Here is a 19,054-nt window from a genome sequence, read left to right as displayed (position 1 = left end):
GGCGAAAGAGTATGAAGTGAATGTAGCAAACTGGTGGAAACTTTGCATGGCCCATTTGGATTCTTCCCGGTGTCCCTTTGTCTTAGGAGATAAGGATACTCCTTTCCTCTGGCTATAGGGTGGGCACCTCTTCCATAAGGATTTTATGACCTGTTTCAGGGGAGAAGGAGGGGAAGAAGCAGGGGAAGCAGTGTGAACTGCCTGCTTCTGCCATTTTCTCAAACTCCTTCAGCTTAAAATATTTAATATATCAAGGGGCAGTATTGCGGGGGAGCATGTCCTGAACCCAACATCCCAAGCATCTTCTTAAAAGTGCAACGTGAAGGACCCATTAAACACTGTCCCTAGGGATGGCTCTTGACTCACCTGACTTCGCCTCTCACATAGGAGCTCAGCCAAGAATGTAACTGGAGCATCCCACAATGCCATCTCCAATGGACAAGGACAGAGGTACAGCGCTTCTGAGCATGTGTCCTTGGCCTGCTCCCCACCCAGAATCTGAGGCTGCCCCCAAGGTTTTGAGCCTTCTCTTCACATACTGACGATAATCAGATTTCCAGACTGTAGGTATCCCCTTTCTAAGGCAGAAATATAAAACCTACTGGGGTTCAGATGTGCGATTTAGATTCGACTAATCACATGCTCCTGCTGGGGACTCTGACTCAGGACTGACACATGGAGACAGAGACAGGAAACAGGGCATCATTTTGTTGGCACGGATCGTGGCAGAGGGAGCCCGGTTCTGGAGACCAAGCAGACTCGGCAGCTTCCTGATCCTGGTGAGGTGGCAGCTCCCTTGGTGAGCCAGTGTGACTCGGGGAGTCAGTTGTTCCTGGAAGCCTGCCTAGTGCTTGCAACTCCCGTCCTCCCAGCAATTCCGTGAGCCCTCTGGCCCTTCAGAAACCCCCTCTGGCTTGAGCTAGCTAGAGTGGATCCTATTGTCTGCAACTAAGAACCCCCTGGCTAATACAGATGGAGCAAAGACAGCTGGGGGGTGGGGGGTGGGATGGGGGGGAGTGGGAAGAGATGTTCAGGATGTAGTAAAAGAATCCAGAGAGAGAAATGGGAAGTTGGCAAATATTTTGAATAATGGCTACCATTTATTGCGTCTGTACCACGTGCATTATCTCCAACCCTTACAACTCTGTTAGGCATTACTATGCCCATTTTACAGCTGACAAAATAGGCTCAGAATGGTTAAGGGACCTGCCTAAGGTCACAAAGCCTTCTGCAGTGAATTAGGACTTTGAAACCAGATCCTCTGTGCTCAAGGCCCAGGATCTCTCCACTTTGTTCCTTTGCCCAGGCCAGCCCTACTTGCAGAAAGGAGGGGAAACTCCTTCCCCCGTTCCTTTTACTCCTCCCGGCTTCCCGCTCTCACAGCCCAGACGTTCTGCTGGTCTGAGTCACACTACAGTTTACCTGCGTATGGGCTCAGGAAGTTAGGTGAGCAATTCATCCCTCAGGAACAGCAATTACATTAGAAAACGCTGACATTGTGGGGGAAATTCCCATAATAGATGACAAACTGCCAGGAGTCCGTCACTGAGGGGCTGGGGTTACAGCAGCTAGTTCTGTATTCAACTGTTGTTCTATCTGAATTTTTTACAAAAAGCAAGTGTATGACTTCTGTAGTTATATATCACAATTAGCACCACCAACAGGTGACGGAAAAGCAACAAAACATAAATCATGGCTGTTACTGGATGGTGGGAGGATTGGTGATTTTTATTTTCCTCTTTATGCATTTCTGCATTTCAACACGTTTCTAAAACAAGTGTGAGCTCAGGTTGCTTTCAGCTACAAGGAACAGAAAACCCTTCCTCAAGCTGGACTGCACAATGAGGACATTGACAAGTGCAAATGACAGGAAGTCTAGCAGGAAGGGGAGCCCCAGGCAAGGCGGCGATGTGTCACCAAAGACCTGCTCTGCTCCCTCCACCTCTACTCTCTGTGGCCCCAGGACCCACCCATCCCCATCAAAGGCCACTTCCCCTCGTGGGCACAGCACAGCTGTCGCAGTCCCAGGAATCAGAATGGACACAGCAGTGCCCAGACACAGAAATGGGCTGTCTTTTTCAGGGTCTCCTTTTTAGACGGCAGGAGCCCTTCCGGAACCCCCTAGCAGACTTCCCTGTGGGTCTCGTTGGTCAGAATTGGGTTACATGCCCACTCCTAAATCAGTCCCTGGGAGAAGGGATGCCTTAGATTTACCTGGTCTGCCTGCCAGAGCTGGGGCAGGGTTAGCTTCCCCTGGAGTTCCGCCGCCCCCGCATGTGAAGGAGGGTGGGCGCCTGAACAGAGTCCGGCCTTGGGAAGGAAGACATGGGCAGTGGATGCTGTGTAGACAGTCTGCTGTAGCGTATATTATTTTATAACTTAAAAAATTACATTGATGGGCTTCCCTGGTGGCGCAGTGGTTCAGAGTCCGCCTGCCGATGCAGGGGACACGGGTTCGTGCCCCGGTCCGGGAAGATCCCACATGCCGCGGAGCGGCTAGGCCCGTGAGCCATGGCCGCTGAGCCTGTGCGTCCAGAGCCTGTGCTCCACAGCGGGAGAGGCCACAACAGTGAGAGGCCCGCGTACCAAAAAAAAAAAAAAAAAATTACATTGATATTTAAAATTTTTAAATCACCCTTTTTGCGGTTGGAGCCACAGTTGAGAGCTTTGGCAGGAGCTGTGCCCGTGGGTCCCTCTGTTTAGGAAAACTTTCTTCTCTTTCTTGGAAAATAATCACCGTCTAAGCAGGAACAAAAGCCTTCTTTTTCTGCTTCAGGGTATTGTTTTATCTCTGGGAACATCAGGAACCGGACAAGTCCCAGCTGGCAGTCATGCGGCCTGAATTTCCTCAGGTATGTCTATCAGTTGGGTCACATGAGCCAGACCACTGACCAGGGCTCCCTGCCTTGGCTAATAAAATTCCTTTCTTAAGGTGTTATGGCTCAAAATTAAGTTTTAGCGTGTCCTTAACCACGAAGAGTGCTAAGTTTTTATCAGACATTATTTGATGCAGACTTCTCAAACACCTAAAAACTTTTTAAAATTTATTTTATTGAAGTCTGATTGATTTACAATGTGTTAACTTCTGCTGTAAAGCAAAGTGATTCTGTGACACAGTATATACATTCTTCTTCATATTCTTTTCCATTATTGTTTAATCACAAGATATTGAATACAGTTCCCAGTGCTATACAGTAGGACCTTATTGTTTATCCGTTCTATATATAATAGTTTGCATCTGCTAACCCCAAACTTCCAGACTATCCCTCTCCCCCTTGGCAACCATAAGTCTGTTCTCTATGTCTGGGAGGCTGATTCTGTTTCATAGATAAGTTCATTTGTGTCATATTTTAGATTCCACATATAAGTGATATCGTACGGTGTTTGTCTTTCTCTTTCTGACTTACTTCACTTAGTATGGTAATCTCTAGGTCCATGCATGTTGCTGCAAATGGCATTATCTCATTCTTTTTTATGGCTGAGTAATATTCTGTCATATATATGTATCGCATCTTCTTTACCCATTCATCTGAGACTTCTTAAACATTTAAGGGCTTGGCCAAGATGAATGAAATGGTTTTGAAGATGACTTGGATCCCAGCATTGCAAATCTGAGGGTGGGGCTAAGAGGAGCCACTCGGAGGGATGCCGGGTTTTCCTGCATCCGTAAATTTCCTCGGCATCACTTTCAGCAAGTTTGAACCAGCTGCAGAGAAATCATCAGTTTCTTTCAGCCTGTTGTGCAGTTGCTAAACTGTGTAATGCAAAAGATGCAGAAACTAAGACAGAGGGTTCAATGTCTTCCATCAGGGAGCAAGCTTTGCTTTGTATCGAGACCCCAGCTGGCCTCGTAGTCTGCTGCTAGGACATAAAAATAAGTGGATTTAAAGAAAAAGAAAGGGGAAAAAAACCTTTCTATTCTTTTCACCAAGTTAAGGGTACCTTTAATTTCATCCAGCATTCTCAAACTTGAACTTAATCAGGGTTTTCTGGCCTCCATTATGTCATGTGCCAGGCGCTTGGGAGCTCCATTATTATAAATCTCAGAACAATTAGCGGATGGAAGAATAAATGGAACATTAAAAAGTCACACAGGTTATTGCCATTTGCTATTTAAAGAATGTATGAGTCAAGCCTATTTGACTGCAACACAGAGGTCATATGGAAATATCTTAAGGCCAGATACGTTTGCGAGCTCAGCAGAATGTCCGGGGACTCACAGGTGTCTCTGTCCATCAGGTGCTCCCACACTGCCAGTCGGATGCCACCTGGGCATCCACATGCCTATGTGATTAGGGGTGATGGGCATTTCACCACGACACCTGGGCATTCAGGTCTTGAACCTGGTGAGTTGGAAGAAAGAACAAAAAGGAAAAACAATGAGTTTAACCTCTGCAGAGAGAGGCTAATGCAACGGAAACACTCCCATGAGTGTTGGAGTCAAACAGTATTAGGGTCATATTCTCTGCCCTGTGTGTGCCTTGGCGGCCCCACCTGTAAAATAGGCTCTTATGAGGATCCCTGCCTAGCGGCCGGCCAATACAGTCAGTGTGCAGCAGAGGGGGCCGTTATTAAACCATAACTAACTTAGCTAGGGTACCATATTCAGTTACCATATGGGGTGAGAGGCACCACCCACTGCCTCCAAAGATCCGAATTCTCTGTGGGGATTAAGCAGGCCTCCTTGTGCCTCAGTTTCCCTGGGTGTAGAAATGAGCCCAGGTTGCCAGCATCACAGAGGTTCCTGGAAGGCTCCCCGGAGCTGCCAAGAGGCTGGTCCTCAGAGAAGCCCTTTGTGTGCCCAAGCGGGTTTCGGGGACGAGCTCCTCTGCAGATGCATGTGGTGAGCCACTGAGCACGGCCCACACACCGCGGAGGCTGCCCCGGGAGCCAAGGACAGCAGGGTCTTTTTTGTTTGTTTGTTTTTAATTGTTATTTATTTATTTACTTATTTGGCTGCGTTGAGCCTTCGTTGCTGCGCATGGGCTTTTTCTAGTTGCCGCGAGAGGGGGCTGCTCTTCATTGCCGTGCACGGGCTTCTTATTGCCATGGCTTCTCTTGTTGCTGAGCACGGGCTCTAGAGCGCAGGCTCAGTAGTTGTGGCTTGTGGGCTTAGCTGCTCCGAGGCATGTGGGGTCTTCCCTGACCAGGGTTGGAACTCGTGTCCCCTGCACGGGCAGGCGGATTTTTAACCACTGCGCCACCAGGGAAGTCCTGAGAGCATGGTCTTTTTTCTCTGGCTCTTTCAAAGCCCGGGCCTTAAAGTGGACTGTAGGCCCACCTTAAACTTCTTTTGGCCTCACTTTCCTTAAAGCCACGCTTGTTGGGGGTTAGGCAAAAGCACGTGCCCTCGGAGTCCTGGAGGCCCCCCGATGGGTTGCAAGCACCTTCTTCTCAGCTTCAGGCTGAACCGGTGATGCAGTGAAAGGGGAGCGTGCAGGAAGTGCCCCCTTCTCTCCAACCGGACTTTGGTTTTAACCAACTGTAGAGGGTGGAATGGGGGTTCCCCCCAACAGATGTGTCCAAGTCCTAACCCCAGGTAGCTGGGAACATGGCCTTATTTGGAAATAGGGTCTTTGCAGATACAGTTAAGTTGAGGATCTGGAAGGGAGAGGAGATCGTTGTGGATTTGGGGGGGGGCCCTAAATCCAAAGACTGGTGTCCTTATAGAGAAAGGACATTCAGAGACACACAGGGAAAAGGCAGATGCAGAGACTAGAGGACATGAATGCAGCCCTAAGACATGGGATGCCTGGGGCCCGAGAAGCTGGAAGAGGCAGGAAGTGACCTCCCCTAGAGCCTCAGGAGGGAGCACGGCTCTGCCAGCACCTTGACTTTCCCTCCAGAACTGTGAGAGAATCAATTTCTATTGTTTTAAGGCACCTGGTTTGTGGCAGTTTGTCACCGCAGTCCCAGGAAACTAACACACCAGCCCCAGGTGCTTCCTGAGCCTAGGTGGTAAACCTGCTGAGTAAAGTTCAGAGGTGTAGCTTGTGTCCCTGGGGGTAAGGAGTGAGGGCGAGCAGGCTCCTGGTTTTGCATCAGAGTGTTGCACGTTTCTGGGGAGCAGCAGAAGGTTGGCTGGTGTCCCGGAGGCAGCCGAGGGTCACTCTCTGGCAGGAGCACAGTACTTGTCAGACGTCACGGCGGAGCAAGGCTGCCAGGAACGTCCCTGTTAGGATCAGTTATGCATTCACGCTTGGGCATGTGCTCCAGTGAGCTTTGTGAATTTGGAGGGTGGCAGGGACTGCTGTATCCAGCTAAGCAAGATGACCATCTCTGCATGCGTCCCCTGATCCCTTCAAGTCCTATGTAGCTTGTAATTACGGAAAGTGGTTTACCAAGAAAGACCCCATATTGTTTCAGCATGTCTGTGCTTACAGCCATTCAAGTGAGGACTGATCTTTTGAACAACACTCTTCATGTTATTTTTCCGTTTGGGGGAAATTTAAGATGCGGGAAGGACTTATCTAAATAGTAGAGGTTGATGCTGGTAACCAAGCACAGGGGTGGGCCGGAGAATAATCTATGCTTAGAGAACATTCCGGAGGCAGAGCTGTGCAGGACGCCTGTCTGTGAGAAGCATTTACCTACAGCCTAACCATTTCCAAAGTGTTTTCACAAATATTTTCTTATCTCAGCTTAGCAACCCTGTGAGATACATGTTTCTGACACCAAATCCCGTCAACTTCCGACTTTAAAAAACTTGTTTTGTTTTGTTTTCTTTCCCTTTAGAAAAGAAAAATCCTAAAAGCTGCTTTGGGCTACTAAGGTGGCCCAGTCAGGCACACAGGCCCTGCCATGGTGGGAAGGGAGGGGAGATGGAATTTTCAGCAGGTGTGAAATGAGCAGATGTGTGATTCTCAGCAGGAGGTCACAGAATATTCTGGAGGCAGAGCTGTAAGATGCCTGGCTGTGGGATGCACCCCAAATAAACACTCCCCCCACAGACAAAAAGCGGTTGGGGGGATAGGCGATTTGGGGGTCTGCCGTGGCCCTGTCTTTCACCCACGTCAAGGAGGAAGGGGGGGAGCTCTGGGCTCGGATGGGCCCTGTCCGTCTCTTCCTTGCGCAGTCCAGTCTCTGCCCACAGAACTGAGGTTGAAGAGGTTCTCGTCCATATTTAGCCTTGGGAAAATTGTTTTACTAATCGAATTTGGGGCGCTCTGCTTCTTATCCTCACCCGGTCCCCCCTTGTTCTGTGGCCTTTGGTCTGTCCCTTGTTAGCGCTCCTTTCCTTGTGCGAGGCTACCCCCCCCCCCCGCCCACCTGGTATGACCCAAGGTGGAGTAGCCGGGGATGAGTTGCTGACTTGCTAATCTAAGCCTCCATCTGGCCGATGAAAGCGCCACACAGCTGCACCGGGGTAGGAGAAGCAAGGACAATATTTTGTGAGAGAAACAAAGCAAAAAAAAGTCTGATTGCGTTGCCTATTTTTATTCCTCTGAGCCAGAAGCTAAAAGGGCTCAGGTCATCCTTTCTTGTCCTAAATCTCACTGGATGAGTGCTATGCTTTCCAGGGCACACGGCAGCAATTCTCTTAAGCTGGGCTGCTTCCCTAAGCTTGATGTCCTCGCTTGGTGACACAGGGGACAGCACAGGGGGGTGGGGTGAGGTGCCGAGAGCACGTCTCCCAAGGACGCATCAGCTCAGTGCAGGGGGTGGAGAGACGTGTTTAACGCACACAGAATCGAGGCCTCATTGAAGACTCATCGCTTCAACCCAACCAGTATTTGATAGGGTTCTGGAAAATGCCAAGCGCATAGGCAGAAGAACGTGAGAGTGGATGTGATCCCAGGACCCAAGCAACTCACAACGGGAGGGGAGAGACAGACCCGATTCATTTACAGTCTCAATTCAGGCAGTGTGCCTTACAGTGGAAGGACACAGAGGAGAAGGAGAGGAAAAGGAACGGCTGTAGGGAGGGGTCACAGAGCTTAAGAGGCTGTGTGGTCCTCACTGTTTACATGTCTCTCCCATGCAGTAGGCTGAGCTCCTTGAAGGAAAATCTGTTTTTATATAGTAGATCTTCCCACACTCCTGTGCTAAATATGGTGTCTGAATAAATGACGGGGCTGAATACATGTTTGCTGAGTTAACGAAGGAATGAATAAATGAGCAGATAAAGTGGAGATGAAACTAAAATCATTCTGGACAGAGGAAAGATTTATAGAAGACCTCGGATGGCAGGCTTTGAAGCTTAAATTTATCTCTGTTGTCAGTGTTAGATTTTGAGCAAAGAGTGTGTGTGTGTGTGTGTGTGTGTGTGTGTGTGTGTGTGTGTTTGAAAGAGAATTTTGCCAGCAGCATGGAGAGTGCCTTGGAAGAGGAAAGACTCTGAGGTGGGGAAATCAATTAAGATATGCGGAGCTTTGCCTCTCCAGGTTGAAATGAAATATTTTAGAAACATGTAAGGCTGGATGATAACTTTTGCAGATCTGGTTTCTGGGCCTGAAGTTTTCCCAGGTTGGGTATGATGCAATGGTGTTAGCTCGAGACCACTGGATGACTGCCAGAGCAGGATGAAGAAATTGTGCCTGTAGGGTAACCTATATTTTTCGTACTTTTCCAGGCTGGAAACTTTGCCAGCTGGTCCATGTCAGGATAATCTGTCATGCCTTGCAAGGCTGTCTTTTACCCTTTTACTACCAAATGAGAAGATGATCCCTTCCAGAAGTGGAAGAGACCTGACACGTCCCAGTAGCTGGCCAAAGTGCAAGGTGCAAATGCCAAGGTGGGTAGGGCTACCAGAGAATCAGGACGAGGTGTTCTCAGCACAGCCTAAATGTTTCATTGACCCTGCCTCTTAGTAATGTTCAAAGGGGTCATTCAGACTCACCTCCTACGTATCTTGCTGTTGTGGGGAAGAGGTTGGGTTCTGCAGCCTGAAATTTTAGCTAAGACCGTCACTTGTCTCCCAGTGTCTTTCCTGCAATGACCCAATCCTCTTGGTGTCAACAACTTCCCATGCTTTCCTTGGGATGACTCTTCATATTGTGCTAAGATCAATGGAGAAGATGTGGTCGGAGGGACCAGTAACAGTGACCCCAGCTCAGGTTAATCCTGCTGGGGAAGATGTAACAGGCCACAGGGTCTGTGTCCAGGCTGTAGATGCCGCATCCTGTCGTCAGCCAGAGTGCCACCAGGAAAGGCAGCGTCACGCTCAGGGTCCTAGTGGGGGCTCAGCTGAGCAACCCAAAGGAACCAGAGTGTCTTGCTGTGGAGGCCAGAGCTTGGGAATGCTCCGTTTCCATCACAAAGACACCGGATAAATGGCCTTTACACAGTACCCGGCAGGGCTTCCATCTACCAAGTAAGAGGGGACACACATGCTCCTCACACTAGGGACTCACTCAAGGTGTTTCAGATACTCTCATAATATGACCTTACAGAGAGTCTGTCTGAGGAAGAGAGCAGGTGCGCAGCTGAGCACAGGAGCAGTAGCGTGGTCTGTGCTGCTGAGCTGTCCTTTGCTCTGCTTGTCACACACCCACTACTGTACGCACACACACTGCTTCCAAGGAAGCATCGTTCGAGGAAGGACATTTGATCCTCTTCAGCCTTTCTTCCTACTTGCCGGAGGTACAGGATACCTCATGATGATGGCAAAGCAGCAAGACAGAAGGAACCCATGTCCCTGATGATGAGACCTGAGGCCACCTGCATCCCCATTCTGGTGGTCTTTTGGGAGTTGGCCATTGACGGTGACGGTGGAGGTGTCATTCCCACCCTGGACTCCATTCACAAGCAAGGGACACAGACTTCTATCTTGTCAAGGCACTTTTACTTTGGCCTTTTGGTCACCGGCAGCCAGACCTGATCCCGATACACTTCTCCACTTCCCCCTCCATACGCGCTCATCTTTATGCCTCACACAGCGTCTGACACATAATAAGGACTCCACGCGCGTGTGTTAAAAGGGCCGGATCTTTCTGCTTAACTCTGAAGCGCGGTGCTCAGTACTGTTTCTTATAGATTTTGGATACGCACCCAATAGAACTGATTTTATTTTAAAATATTTATTTATTTATTTGGCTGTGCTGGGTCTTAGTTGCGGCATGCGGGATCTTTCAGTCGCGGCATCCGGGATCTTAGCTGTGGCAGGAGGCATCTAGTTCCCTGACCGGGGATGGAACCCAGGCCTCCTGCATTGGGAGCGTGGAGTCTTAACCACTGGACCACCAGGGAAATCCCTAGAACTGATTGTAAAACAATCAAACATACCATAACTTATGCATCTAGATGAGTGTTGTTTCCTTCAAATTACTGACCTTGGGGATCTGTTCACGTATCTTAATTATACTACTTAAAGATACTATTCATGTGGGAATACAAATTGGTACAGCCACTATGGAGAACAGTGAGGAGTTTCCTTAAAAAACTAAAAATAGCGCTACCATATGATCCAGCAGTCCCACTCTTGGGCATATATCTGGAGAAAACTATAATTCCAAAAGATACATGCACCCCAACGTTCATTGCAGCTCTATTTACAATAGCCAGGACATGGAAGCAACCTAAATGTCCATCGACTGAGGAACGTATACAGAAGATGTGGTACATATATACACAATGGAATATCACTCAGCCATAAAAAAGAATGAAATAATGCCATTTGCAGCAACATGGATGGACCTAGAGATTGTCATACTGAGTGAAGTAAGTCAGACAGAGAAAGACAAATATCATGTGATATCACTTATATGTGGAATCTAAAAAAATGGTACAAATGGATTTATTTACAAAACAGGAATAGAGTTACAGATGTAGAAAACAAACTTATGGTTAACAAGGGGGAAAGGGGAGGGAGGGATAAATTAGGAGATTGGGATTGACATATATACGTTACTATATATAAAATAGGTAACTAATAAGAGCCTACTGTATAGCACAGGGAACTCTACTCAATACTCTATAATGACCTATATGGGAAAAGGACTTTAAAAAGAGTGGATATATGTATATGTATAACCGATTCACTTTGCTGTACACCTGAAACTAACACAACATTGTAAATCGACTGTATTCCAATAAAAATTAATTAAAAAAACCCCAAAACCCCAAAATTATCAGACTTTTAAATTTTGCCATATATTAAAAAAAAAAGTTTGAATGTTCTAAAAAAAATAAAATAAAGATACAATTTGTAGTATGGAGGTTCCTTAAAAAACTAAAAATAGAACTACCATATGACCTAGCAACCCCAATACTGGGCATATACCCTGAGAAAACCATAATTCAAAAAGAGTCATGTACCACAATGTTCACTGCAGCACCATTTACAATAGCCAGAACATGGGAGCAACCTAAGTGTCCATCGACAGATGAATGGATAAAGAAGATGTGGCACATATATACAATGGAATATTACTCAGCCATAAAAAGAAACGAAATTGAGTTTTTTGTAGTGAGGTGGATGGACTTAGAGTCTGTCATACAGAGTGAAGTAAGTCAGAAAGACAAAAACAAATACCATATGCTAACGCATATATATGGAATCTAAAAAAAAAAAAAGGTTCTCATGAACCTAGCGGCAGGACAGGAATAAAGACGCAGATGTAGAGAATGGACTTGAGGACACAGGGAGCGGGAAGGGTAAGCTGGGACGAAATGAGGAAGTAGCATGGACATATATACACTACCAAATGTCAAACAGATAGCTAGTGGGAAGTAGCTGCATAGCACAGGGAGATCAGCTCGGTGCTTTGCTAGGTGGGTGCTTTGCTCCCACCTAGAGGGGTGGGATACGGAGAGTGGGAGGGAGACGCAAGAGGGAGGGGACGTGGTGATATATGTATACATATAGCTGATTCACTTTGTTATACAGCAGAAACTAACACAACAATGTAAAGCAATTATACTCCAATAAAGATGTTAAGATCACATGACCCAGAACTGCAAAGTGAGACCTCTGGATCCCCCTGATCAAAAGATTGGTTCAGGGATGGGCATGTGATCCAGGTCAGGCCCTGGGATTACTGTTTGTGTATCTTATTTTCTTGAGACATTTTTCAATACCTCATTTGTGATTATGCCATGATTTGGCATCCTCAGTGGTGACAAACCATCTTTTCTGTTAAAAATATTTTCCTGTAGGTAACTTCAAGCACATACAAAAGTGTACAGAGGAATATAATAAACAATGATCAATTTACAACCAACCTTATTTCATGTAGGCCCTTCCTCCTTTCTTTCCCCATCTGGATTATTCCGACACTAATCCCAGAGATCACATCATTTCACCCCCAAATATTTCAGCGTGTATTCCTAAAAAGAGAAGGCTTCTTTAAGAGATATCAATATTAGCCATAATACCATTATCCCACCTAAACAATTAATAATAATGTTTTAGTTATTTTTTATTGACGTATAGTTGATTTACAATGTTGTGTTAATTACTGCCGTACAGCAAAGTGATTCAGTTATACATATATATACCTTTTCAAAAATATTCTTTTCCATTATGGTTTATTCCAAGATATTGCATAGTTCTCTGTGCTATAGTCGGATCTTTTTGTTTGCCAATAATAATTTCTTGTTAATAATGTTTAAGTTACCCTGTTTCATAAAAGTTTCTTTTACTATTTTATTAAAATCAAGATGGAAATAAAGTTCATATATTGCAATTGGTTGCTACCTCAAGTATCTGGGTTTTTTTTTTTTTTAGAAATTTTAATTGAAGGGTGGGCACCACGGCGGAGGAGCTGCTTTCAGGGGTGTGGCAGGCAACCAACTTCAGGGAGCAATTCTCCCACTTAGAGAGCGAGAAGCAATGGAAGGTCCACATGGAATTCATCCTGTGTCACCTGTCCGACTACTGCGACCCACCCAGCATCTACCGCTGCCTGGCCAGCTGCTGTCCCTCTCCATTGTCTGGGCCAACCACTTCTTCCTGGGTTACAGTTACAACAAAGACCTTTTAGACAACGTGATGGAAATGGCTGATGACGTTGAAGTGGCAGACCAGTCACAGTTTACTACCAGAAGTGAATTAATGAAAAAGCATCAAAGCTAAGGCAGAAGATTCATCACATTTTCATCATCAGCTGCAGACTGGAACAGGAGGCTGGCATGAATGCCCACATTGACAACAATGGCTCTTTTAAGCTCTTGGTATCACCAACGTGTAGGAAAGAGGCATTGGAATGGAAGAAAATCTTGTCTAGATTGGCGTTTTAAAAAGTCTCATTCTGGGACATCCCTGGTGGTCCAGTGGGTAAGACTCCATGCTTCCAATGCAGGGGGCCTGGGTTTGATCTCTGGTGGGGGAACTAGATCCCACATGCATGCCACAACTAAAGATCCCGCATGCCGCAACGAAGATTCCATGCTGCAACTAAGACCCAGTGCAGCCTAGATTAAAAAAAAAAAAAGTCTCATTCCTCCAGTAGCTATCATTCTAAAAGCATACGTGGGTATTTATGTATTTATAAATCCTGCCCTCTTTTTTTTCAGTTTTTGAGTGTCTAAATGTTTGTTAAAAATGCCTATTTATTTAAATGTTAATGTAATAATGGCAGGTGATGATTCTTACAGTTTGGATTTTTCAACAATGTACTTTTAACTGTGAAAAAAATTTTAATTGAAGTATAATATATACATAAAAAAGCAAACAAATCATGAGTGTATGGCTCAATAAATTTCTCAATCTCTTTTGATCTGTAGTGTGGCGCTTTCCCTATTTTTTCCTTTGTACTTTGATAAGGAATGTGTTTGTCATGCAGTATTTCCCATGATTTATGCTTGGCTGATTATTTCCGCCTGGTATTATTTAACATGTTCCTCTGTTCCTATTTCTTGTACATTGGCCGTTGCCATCTAGAGGCTTATCAGATCAGGTCAATTTTGGGGCGAGACCATTTCATAAGTGCTGCTGTTTACTGGGTTGTCTCTTTCTCGGACCATCTTTTGAAGGTGGATGTGATTTTCACAAACAGGCAAAAGCCAGCCCTAGCTGAGTCTAGTAAGCAGGGTGGGTGATCAAGCTGGAAAAATGACGGTTTGAGGTGAAAAACAAGGTGTGATCAAGTAATGAATGATTTTCTTGTGTGGCTGGTAAACTGGCCCTGAAGGAAATTCCGAAACTGTTCCAAAAATGTGCTGTGCACTGGCAGCGTCAAAGGCACAGCCACCGAGGGTGACTAACGCAAACGGAACAACAGTGACATTGATGGAGAAACTGTATGTTGGCTATAAAACCATCTTTGTTGTGTGGGTGGACATGCGTACTGTCCTTCTCTAGTCATTAGCTCCTCTTAAGAACCCCTAAATGTCTCAGTGTGCATCACACTTGTGCTTCAAAGTTGGAGCTCTTGCCGAAACGCCAGATCCACTTGTCTTAGGTCCATCGAACAACTCGGACGTGTTGACAAGATGCTGCTGGGTCCCACCCAGCCCCTCCCCAGCCCTGGCGTTTGCCTCATCTGCATTACTCGGCGAGAATGTGGTCAGGGCACCGCAGAAGTCAACAAAAGATGAGGAAGTACGGGGAGCCTCCTGCGCCGATCAGACAGACCAGCTCGGCCCTGAGCACCCGCAAAGCCGGAAGGCCCGGGCTATTTTGATGCCTCGCAGACTTCCCAGTTCCAAGTCAGCGGAACGCCCCGGGGCCACTGCTGGACGCCCCTTTTTTGTCTCGGCAGCCTCCGCCCAGCTACTCGCGAGCCCCGCCCCCCACACTAGGCCCGCCCCGTGACGCAAATCTGGGTGCGGCCAAGAGCCTTTGGGTAGACCTGCCTTGCTTCTGGGCCGACGCCTACTCCGAGCTCCTCCCACGCCCTCCGGCCTGGAGTTGGCGCCTGCGCAGCTCGGCTCGGCCCAGGTTGTCACCCCTCCCCCCTTCCTAGCAACCGTCGTCGCTCCTGCCTCTGCCCCTCGGCCGCTTTCGCGCACGCGTACCCCTTCGCCCGGCCCCGCCCTCCCCGTCACCCGTAACAACCACAGGAGCCTCGCTGGGCCCCTCCGGCTCCCGCCCCACGGCCCACTCCCCGGAACCGGCTGCTGAGCTGCCGCCGCCTGCAGTGGAACGGCGACGGCGCCGCGGAGCCGCCGGCATGAGCTACCCCCGCCGCCCCGCATCCCCGGCCCGGCCCTTCTGACAAGAGGTAGGCGCGCGTCTCCGTGGCGGGCTCCGAGCGCGCCCCCGGCCCGGCCCCTCCGGGAGGCGCGAGGCTCTCGCCTCCGCCTCCCCGCCTTGCCTACCCTTCCCCGGCCCCTCGGCTCCCCTCGGCTCCCCTCGGCTCTCCCCGGCTCCCCCCGGCTCCCCGACTCGCGAGCGGACTGTCTTCCCGCCCGCCTCCGGCCCGCCGACCCCCGCGCCGCTCCTACTGTATTGGTCGCCCCCTCCCCGCCTCCACCCGTCGATATTCCCACCCGGGACCCCTCCTGGGGGAAGCGGAGTTTGGGGTCCCAGCCGGCCTCTGGCGCACCTCCCCGGGTCGGCCGGGGCTGGGGGCCCGAGGGGCCGCCGCGCCGGACCCCCGGATCGAACGGAGGGCCCGGCTGCCCCTTGAGCCTGCTCGGGGTGGACTCACTGGGTTTGGCCATTGGCTAATTTTTAAGCACCGATTGTCATGCAGTAGAGGTTGCCCTGGTCCACGGTGCCACTTGGCGGTTGTAACTCCGGATTCCCACGTAGGACGTTTTTTCGGACCAGAGCATCGGAAGCTGGGAACTGGCAGGAGTTCAGAAGCTCGTGAATTAGCAGGTTCTCGAGCGTAGTCGCTTTGGGTTCTGCCGGGCAGCGGAATCCCGAATGGATGTTACCGAGTCTTAACCGAGCATTACTTTTTTTTTTTTTACATTCTCCCCCCACCCCCTTTGATACTCCGTAATCACCCTCTCCTTCTGTGGGAGACACCCTAAAATTAATTTTCCTAATTAAAAATTTAAAAGGTTGTTGAATTCCTGCCGTGCACCGGCATTATCAGGTTGGCAAAACTAAATAGAACGCGGTCCCAGCGCACCAGGACCTGCCAGTCCCAGAATCAAGATTATAGAACACGGTCCCAGCGCACCAGGACCTGCCAGTCCCAGAATCAAGATTAATGACAGCATTCCAGTTGATTGTGGTGGATTCAGGAGTTTGTCTCTGAGTCTCATGATTTTAGAGCTGGAAGTCTTTCAAGATTATCTCACCCCAAACCTCACTTTGCAGAGGTGGATCTGAGTCCGGGGGAAGTCAAATGACTTGCTTGAGGTCTCCCAGAGTTATTCTTTAGCAGTTTTCAGAGTGCCAGATATGGCTGTTTTCCGCCAGAACCTGTTCTCTCTGAGAGATATGCGAAACATACCAGAGGAGGTTCCAGACCTGTTTAAATGTAATAATATAGGTAGGAATCTTACGATATAAAACGTATCTTCGTAAAGTTTTCTTTTTTTACTGCTAGACTTTGGACTCCTTGAGGATATTACATTTTGTACTTCTGAATATCCTCTCACCATATTCAGCGTAAAATAACATTCTTAATGATTATCCTCCGCAGGACAGGTAGGCTCTCTGGATTTATTTTTCTTCCTCCCTTTTAAATAGGGAAGTGAAGTCCCATAGAGGACTCCAAATAAAAGTGTGTTTTCAGAAAAATCCAGGTAGGCTGGGGCCAGTGTGTAAATGTGTCCCTGGCAGGAGGATTCCTGACTTTGAAGTAGGCTTCAGCACTTAGTTGATTGCTTCCTGATATTACAGCTGTTTGAGGCTGGAGAAGTCAGTGGAGCCTCTAGCCAGAGTGCTTGGTGGTATCTCTGCCATTTGAAGATAGATCCCTGAAGTTGTCTTTTAAAAAAATAATAATAATAATAATTAATTAATTTAATTCTTGGCCGCGTGGGGTCTTAGTTGCGGCATGGGGTCTTAGTTGTGGCATGCGTGATCTTTGTTGCGGTGCACGGGCTTCTCTTTAGCTGTGGCGTGCGGGTTTTCTCTCTCTACTTGTGGCACGCGGGCTCAGTAGTTGTGGTGCGTGGACTTAGTTGCCTCGCGGCCCATGGGATCCTAGTTCCCCGACCAGGGATGGAACGCACCTTCCGTGCATTGGAAGGCAGATTCTTTACCACCGGACCACCAGGGAAGTCTCTGAAGTTGTGGTCTTGCACTTAGAAAATGGGGATTGACAAGTTTCCTTTCAAAATAGCTTTTGAGGAATATCCCATAATTTGAGACACACTAGTGTTTTTTTCCACTTTTATTTTTGTGTGTCCTGGGCTTAATATCTTGAAGTGCCACCATTTTAATTTGGCTTCTAATGGAAGTTGTTGAAGAGAAAATGATTCAAGAACTAATTGTATGGGTTATCAGAATAATGGAATCATGACATCTCACTGCTGGAAAGGACCCAGGGCAGCCCCTGCAGAGGCGGTGAGGCAGGTAGGGCAATGGAGTCCTCCAGCCCTCAGACCAGAGCTGCTTCCCTCACTCCACTTGGGCTTTTCTCACCTTTTCTTACTGTCTTTATCGCCTTTCCTTGTCCTTCTATAATTAAGCCTCGTCTTTTGACTTTTGCGTGCATAGAATTACGACCCGCTGAGATTCCTTAGACTGTAGTATGTTGTGTAAATGCAGATTTAATTTTTTCTACATCATGTTTATCACAAATGTTTGTGTTTTGCAGGTGTGAGAGGATTGCTGTTTTATTGCAATCATGGTGCAAAAATACCAGTCACCAGTGAGGGTGTATAAACACCCCTTCGAATTAATTATGGCTGTAAGTACTTTTCAGTTTACTCTTCAGCTTCTTATTTTTTTAGGTATTCAAATTTGGGGACCTGTTGCTCCACTTTTATTTGTTCTGTTTTTATGCTTTTGAACTTTATCGAATTTGTGAAATGTTTTTAAACTACAAGTCTCTGAAAATCAAAATCTGCATGTTTATTTTTAAAATAATTCACCTTAGGGTAATGTATGAATTTCAGTTAATTCTCCTTTTGAAAACACAGAAGTGGGATTGTGACTAAATAATTCTTCCTCTGGATTTTGCTCTTTTTTTGTTTGTTAAAGTAGAAAAGGGATGTGGAGAGCGGGTTTTTCCCTCTGCTGCTCATTTAGATTATGGATGAGTTCACCATATGGAACTGACACTATAGGATGCAGTTTAATTTACCAGATTCTAAGGACTCTGATGAATGAATTTCCTCCGCTAATATCAAATTCATAAGTCATATTAGAATTCTACAAATGGGTAACTAAAGTCTTAATTTTCTTTGTTACTGCCTAAAGAGTTTGGTTCAAAATAAGCATTTCACTAGAGGCAAAAAAATCCCCCCAAAACCCAAAACAAACTTTTTGCCAATCCCTTTTAGATTAGTATAAGGTATTCTTTCCTTTCCCTTCTCTTTTGTGTTATTGTTAAGGTGTAATATAAGTGGATGTACAGGAAGATGCCTCTGTCGTGAAGTATGCCCTGATGAAAGTGTCAGTCTGAACCGCGATGAGAAACCAGAGCCTTCCAGCCCGACGAGAGCCCCTCTGGGCTCCTCCTGGTCTCGCGTAGTTAGCCCCTACTCTGACTATGACACGGAGATGAATTTCTCTGTGTCTGTTCCGTGTATAAATAGAAACTCAGGTGTTTTTGCATATGGCTTCTTCCTGCTCAGCATTGTTTGTGAGATTTATCCAGATCAATTTAGTTTTGGAAAACAAAACAAAACTCAAGTCTTCTCAAGGGAACAATTTAGACTTAGGGCATCTGTTTTTGAAATTGATGTATAATTTATAGACAGTGAAATGGTCACAGGTTTATAGTTTGATCAGTTTTCACTGAAGAGTGACACGCATCTCTGTCAAGATGCAGAACCTTTCCATCTGTTACCTCAGAAAGTTTCCTTGTGCCCCTTCTCCATCAGGTGTGAGGTTTGGGTTTTTTGTTGTTGTTGCGGGGGTACTCTTTAGTTCTGTATGTTCCTTCAATACTAGGACTGTTCAGTATTTTATATCTAGGGCTTATCAGAAAGGCTTGCTTCCTGTTTGCATGTTCTGGGTGCTGGTTTGGCATTTGGTCACAAGGAGCAGAGGCCCACTCCGGCCTGAGAGCCGGTATTGTCGGTGGAACACATGCTGTGT

At 47.1% G+C, this 19,054-nt stretch overlaps 1 protein-coding gene and 2 long non-coding RNA genes across 3 annotated transcripts in view; 2 read left to right on the top strand and 1 right to left on the bottom strand.

Annotated features, from left to right (window-relative positions):
* Nucleotides 1-701: 701 nt before the first annotated feature.
* On the top strand, nt 702-13,605 carry LOC137212803 (uncharacterized). The gene is made up of 3 exons (XR_010937627.1): nt 702-799; nt 2,777-2,852; nt 12,668-13,605. It is a non-coding gene; the product is annotated as an uncharacterized lncRNA (long non-coding RNA).
* Nucleotides 10,039-15,750, bottom strand: LOC137212802 (uncharacterized). The gene is made up of 3 exons (XR_010937626.1): nt 15,534-15,750; nt 12,163-12,267; nt 10,039-10,199 (listed from the first exon to the last, which is right to left on the bottom strand). It is a non-coding gene; the product is annotated as an uncharacterized lncRNA (long non-coding RNA).
* SEC14L1 (SEC14 like lipid binding 1) overlaps nt 14,903-19,054 on the top strand; it is a 52,006-nt gene continuing 47,854 nt past the window's right edge. Inside the window, exons 1-2 of the mRNA XM_067716702.1 lie at nt 14,903-15,104; nt 17,607-17,699. Of these exons, the coding sequence (XP_067572803.1) occupies nt 17,637-17,699 (63 nt within the window). The 5' untranslated portion in view covers nt 14,903-15,104; nt 17,607-17,636. The remainder of the gene's footprint in view (nt 15,105-17,606; nt 17,700-19,054) is intronic.

Source organism: Pseudorca crassidens, chromosome 19 (genome assembly GCF_039906515.1).
Source record: "Pseudorca crassidens isolate mPseCra1 chromosome 19, mPseCra1.hap1, whole genome shotgun sequence".
NCBI classification, from domain to species: domain Eukaryota; kingdom Metazoa; phylum Chordata; class Mammalia; order Artiodactyla; family Delphinidae; genus Pseudorca; species Pseudorca crassidens.
This window is presented reverse-complemented; position numbering and strand designations above follow the sequence as displayed.